Consider the following 4,898-nt stretch of genomic DNA (forward strand, 5'->3'; position numbering starts at 1 on the left):
ACTATAAAAGTTTTACCTAAAACTTCCTTTGCCTCTGTGTATTTGCTGATTGTGTTGACATTCATTTATCGCTATAGCTAACCTTGGATTGTTCATCTTTTCATTACATCCTCAATCTGAATTGTAAAGCTGTGTGCAAGGTTTATGTTAAAAGGTGTACACACTGTATGTGGTAACTTTATAAACTCTCCCTATAAAAAAATATATCTTGTTTTTTAAACATAGCAATTCCCCAACCACCAAGCACATTTTTCTGCAGGTTTCAAATCATGGAACAACATAATATAATTTAGGGGGTAAGTGTCACTGGAGTAAAGGAAAGTGTTATTACTAACAGCAGCCAATCAGCTTTCACTTATTTAGCAGCACAAGTTTAGAATGCAGAAGCAGCTGTTATAAATAAAATAAATAATGTGCTCAGATATAAGACACATAACTTCAAAAAGCACAAATATAACATACTTTAAAGTGCAAGTATTTCCATGTGTACAAACCATGGAGATAATCTGCAGCACTGACATAGTCTGGTAAGAAGCTATATGAACCAGGATAGTGTTGTAGGAAATCATGCACAATCATGAAAACCTTTCAATTGATATCATTTATGCTTATTAAAAGAAATGTGATTTATTTGTATGGCAATATATCCAATGTACTGTAGGTGTGCAGTGTGCTCATCACTTGGGGGTGTCATGCTGTGAATACACCATGGTGATGTCAGTAGAGGCTGGACTGCCACCCATATAAATAGTGTGCAGGGCTGGGAACAGGAGGACTGGAAAGAACTCAGCACCATGGACAGCTCTCGTCGCCACCTCTTCACTCTGCTCAGCTCCACATTCCTCCTGCTGGTGTTCAGAGCCAGCTGCGAGGAGACAGACTACCTGGAGACCAGATCCCTGGACTTCTTCTCCCCCATAGACAACAGTGTCCATGAGAAGGAGCTGGTAGGTGCAATCTAGGACCTGTATGTGCCCAGGGACTTTCCTATCAGTCCTGGGTACACATAGGAGTGAGTATTGTGCAGGAGAATAGAAATGTGTAATAGAAGGGGAATATGAGGCTGGACACCTCTTGGGTCTCTTTACACTCAATATATATATTATTTATATATATTATCCTTTATGTTAGCCTGTGTGTTTGCATTAATTGTAAGTATGTATTTGTGAGTCCAGGAGAAGGGTGCGCCTACTGCAACCTCAGCCTAATTATAATTGTAATTTAGAGATAGTCTTTGATGAGATCTCTTTCTTCATCTCCTCTGCAAACATACTGACCATGTTGTATCAGCATAAGTGACCTGAAAATGTAGAAAAAGACTTGGTTTTGTTCTAACTTTCATCTGACATTTTTAGCAGGGGGCTGACTGGCTATTAATATATTGGTACTCCTGTGTTTTCACAAAATTGTTTGGTGTAGTTATACTGAGAGGAGGACATTGATGTTAGCTTTAACATTTCGGTGTTTGTGTAATCCTAATAAAGAAATGGTACCAAAGTCTGACAATGACATTTAAATATTTCTAAATATTTAAAGTGCAATTAAAGAAGAATAGATATTCAGTCATTTCAAGATAAAATTGGTTGTAGACATCAAATTAGGGAAGTGTGTACTATAGAGCTGGTAAATTGATTTTGTTTTACCTATATACACTTCTAATACAGCACAGATCTACATCCTGATCAGACCCCGGTAAAATTAGCCCTACCTTGGTGAAAGAATAGAAATCCACTGTGAACTTTTCCTTTAGATCTGCTTGGTGTTTTTACAGGGATCCATCTATACCTGCCTACAGTGTGATCACTGATTCCACAGAAGTGTTTAGAATCCGTGAGCATGGTCATCTCACTATTAAAACCTTTAAACTGCAGATTTGTGTAAAAAAGGAGTTTTGATGGAAGTGTAACATTTCAGCTTTAGTCATCTTCTATGTCAGTGTTATGTAGGTGGCTCGTAAAACATTCCTGTAAACTGAATTGTAAAGACTTCAAGCAGGCATTAATTTATTTTTTGGTAATATTATGACATTTCTCTTTAAGATTGATGCTTTGCAAGAAGTGCTGGAGAAACTTAAAAGTAAAAGACTTCCATTGTTTGAAAAGAAATACGGACAGGTGCCCATGGTAAGTCATGTTGGCTGTGAACAGTTCATTCTGTAATACTTCACTGATAGTGATTGTAATTATCATCATTGTCATTATCCCCATATTATCTTAATTATCAATGTGTGTTTACTTTCTAAATTATGTTATGAAATGTTAATCGTATTGTCATTGTCATATGTCTGATTAACACCAATTGGTAATTATTCTGAGCTGGGCTAAGAGGAATAATAAATACAATTCCATGAAATGTAGTATGCATGTCACTGACAATAAGCAATTACAAAACAAGAGAGGTAATATAGATCTAATATTTCACTGAGATAAATGTCAGATGGGAGATTGGACTGTCAGCTCTGTGCAGAAATATTAAAAGGGAAGGGGATTGGCTTAACAGTGATTGTAACTTGCTAATCACCTAAAAATCCTCACTCAATTTCAACATAATCTCAGTATAGAATAAAATAATCTCAGTAGAAAAAAAGCCACAGAAAAATATCTTTTATTTTTCATTTACACCATTTACACCATTATGTTAGAGAGGATCATGTTTTTATACAGCCCTAGATCAATCATAACTGATATTGCTGTCATGGGTTAGGATTGAATGGTGATAATGGGGATAATCTATATACATCTTTTATAATTGGGAAGGGAGGGGTGTCCAGTATTGGGATGTCTTTGTCAGGTTTTTTCTGTAATGGAGCCCCATGCTCCTGACTCCGCCACAGTTCCAAAAATATACAAAGTAAATGCTGTTTTATAAGAAAAATCAGAAAATCAAACACTGAAGGTGAACAAAGTGATCTTTTGGAATGTGTGATAAAGGGCATGGAATTCCTGGCAGGAAAATCTCTGATACTTTATCCTTCATACATGTTACAAATTCATGTCTATGGTTAACAGTGGGAATGTGGTTACCTGCTGTATTTAAAAAAAGCAGAATTGTAGAATATCCTGTCTGATATCACCCTAAGACTCTACCAGAAAAAAAACATAGTCCAGCATATTCATTAAAAGACAAACATGAGGGAGGTATTTTATTACAAAACACATTTCCTAACACTCTTTATATCACCTATATCACAACATATTTACCTTCTGAAATCAAGTAAAATGAAATATACTGTTTGCATGCATTTAAAATATGTGAATGCCATATTAAAAGGACCAACTAGGTAGCTCAATCGGACGTTCCTGATGTTGTATTCCTGTGCTGTGACCACCCACTATGTCATAAAGGACACTGTAATTCTCAGGCTGCTTTTACCTTTGTGTAGTCATAGTGGTATTTTTGTGAACTGATTAAACTCTCTTGTTTTATTTAGTAAGACTCTTCTGTAAGTTTGACATTAGATATCCCATAGCACCTCCGGCTGGTGCCTCTCCTGCCTCAGCCTGTCCCTGATTATTTTACACACTAAATGAAAGCTCTACAGACTGAAGGATGCAAATGTCAAAAAATAAAGATAATAATAATTGTAAGCTTTATTATGGGCTTGTTAATAAACTTCTGCCAATACATTTCAACACTAGGAACTCTATAAGAGATAAAGCAAGAACAAAAGATGATGTACCCACTGGTGCCAAGTGAAAAACATTAATATAACATTCAAATAAAGAAGACCTTTACGGGCATAATATAACATATTTCTTGCAAGGACATGAATACATTTATATACTATATTCCTAACAGAGGACTATAGTACAATCCATCCCCAGAAGTGATTGCTTCTCAAATATCCTCTAAGGTCACAGCAAAGAATATTTAGTTAGATTCTAAATCTTAGAAGCTCATTCTGTGTGTACATTAGAGAAATATCAGTCTGCAAACATAATAGACATATAATAGAAAGCTTTTTATTTCTCTGTTGTAAATTGAACATAAATGTGCATAGTCTGGGTATAGGCTGACTTTTTGAAAGCTTTTAAAAACCTGTAAACACTTATTTTTCCATTATTCTGTTCATGCATTGTATACATATACATTGTATATGAATCATAGAAGTATACATGATTTCTACCTCATCAGAGGAACTTCTTCATTTGGCATGTCCTACCTACCTAATTGTAAATTGCTGATATTAACAATTAGCCGCACTGGGATTGCTTCTTTTTAATGAATCAGCCAGCTTACAGAACTGCATTGTGAAAAGTCCCTAAGAGGAACATGAAGATCAGGGGGTGATTACACTTCTTGCATATGTCCAGGACTAGTTTGAGGTGAGCGGTGGACCCAGTGTTCCGGAAAGTAATGTCTGTGTTATTATTGCAGTGTGACGCAGGAGAACAATGCGCTGTCAGAAAAGGAGCGCGGATTGGAAAACTCTGCGATTGCCCTCGACGGACCTCTTGTAATACATTCCTTCTAAAGTGTTTATGATTTCCTTCTTCTCTTCTCAGACCACTTTTCCAGCTGACATCCTAATGAGAGTCTGATACGAGGCCCTATAATGGATTTTTACATAAAATATTGTATTTTTATTTTCATTACAATGACCGTGCTATACTATAAAGCACTTTTATGTTAAAACTCTGTACTGTATGATTTTATATGTTCTATGTCAGTAAATATATTTTAATGCATATAATCAAAAAGTGTAATAAAGTTTTTTTTTGTTTTTCTATTTTTACATTGTATTCTCCCCCAATCCTCATGGCTGGTGTGTCCATTTCCGATTGGATGTTTATTATCCATATCTACCCCTACTGAAAAATCTGCATATTTGTCAGGTTATCCATTGTAGAAAGAAACCTGCATTTTGTTCATTCTACTACCAGATTGTAAAAAACTGC

At 35.6% G+C, this 4,898-nt stretch overlaps 1 protein-coding gene across 1 annotated transcript; it reads left to right on the top strand.

Annotated features, from left to right (window-relative positions):
• Nucleotides 1–790: 790 nt before the first annotated feature.
• Nucleotides 791–4,625, top strand: CARTPT (CART prepropeptide). Its single transcript, XM_072413793.1, has 3 exons — nt 791–947; nt 2,040–2,123; nt 4,378–4,625. The coding sequence occupies exons 1-3, from the start codon at nt 795–797 to the stop codon at nt 4,483–4,485; spliced, it is 345 nt and encodes a 114-aa protein (XP_072269894.1). The 5' UTR covers nt 791–794; the 3' UTR covers nt 4,486–4,625.
• The last annotated feature ends 273 nt before the right edge of the window (nt 4,626–4,898 follow it).

Source organism: Pyxicephalus adspersus, chromosome 6, assembly GCF_032062135.1.
Source record: "Pyxicephalus adspersus chromosome 6, UCB_Pads_2.0, whole genome shotgun sequence".
In the NCBI taxonomy this organism is placed as follows: Eukaryota; Metazoa; Chordata; class Amphibia; order Anura; family Pyxicephalidae; genus Pyxicephalus; species Pyxicephalus adspersus.

Bases quoted from the DNA above. Each gene is read 5' to 3' on its own strand.
- CARTPT (XM_072413793.1), top strand. From the start codon at position 795: ATGGACAGCTCTCGTCGCCACCTCTTCACTCTGCTCAGCTCCACATTC. The intron at 948-2,039 runs GTAGGTGCAATC...TTTCTCTTTAAG, and splicing joins GTGTCCATGAGAAGGAGCTG to ATTGATGCTTTGCAAGAAGT. The intron at 2,124-4,377 runs GTAAGTCATGTT...TTATTATTGCAG, and splicing joins AATACGGACAGGTGCCCATG to TGTGACGCAGGAGAACAATG.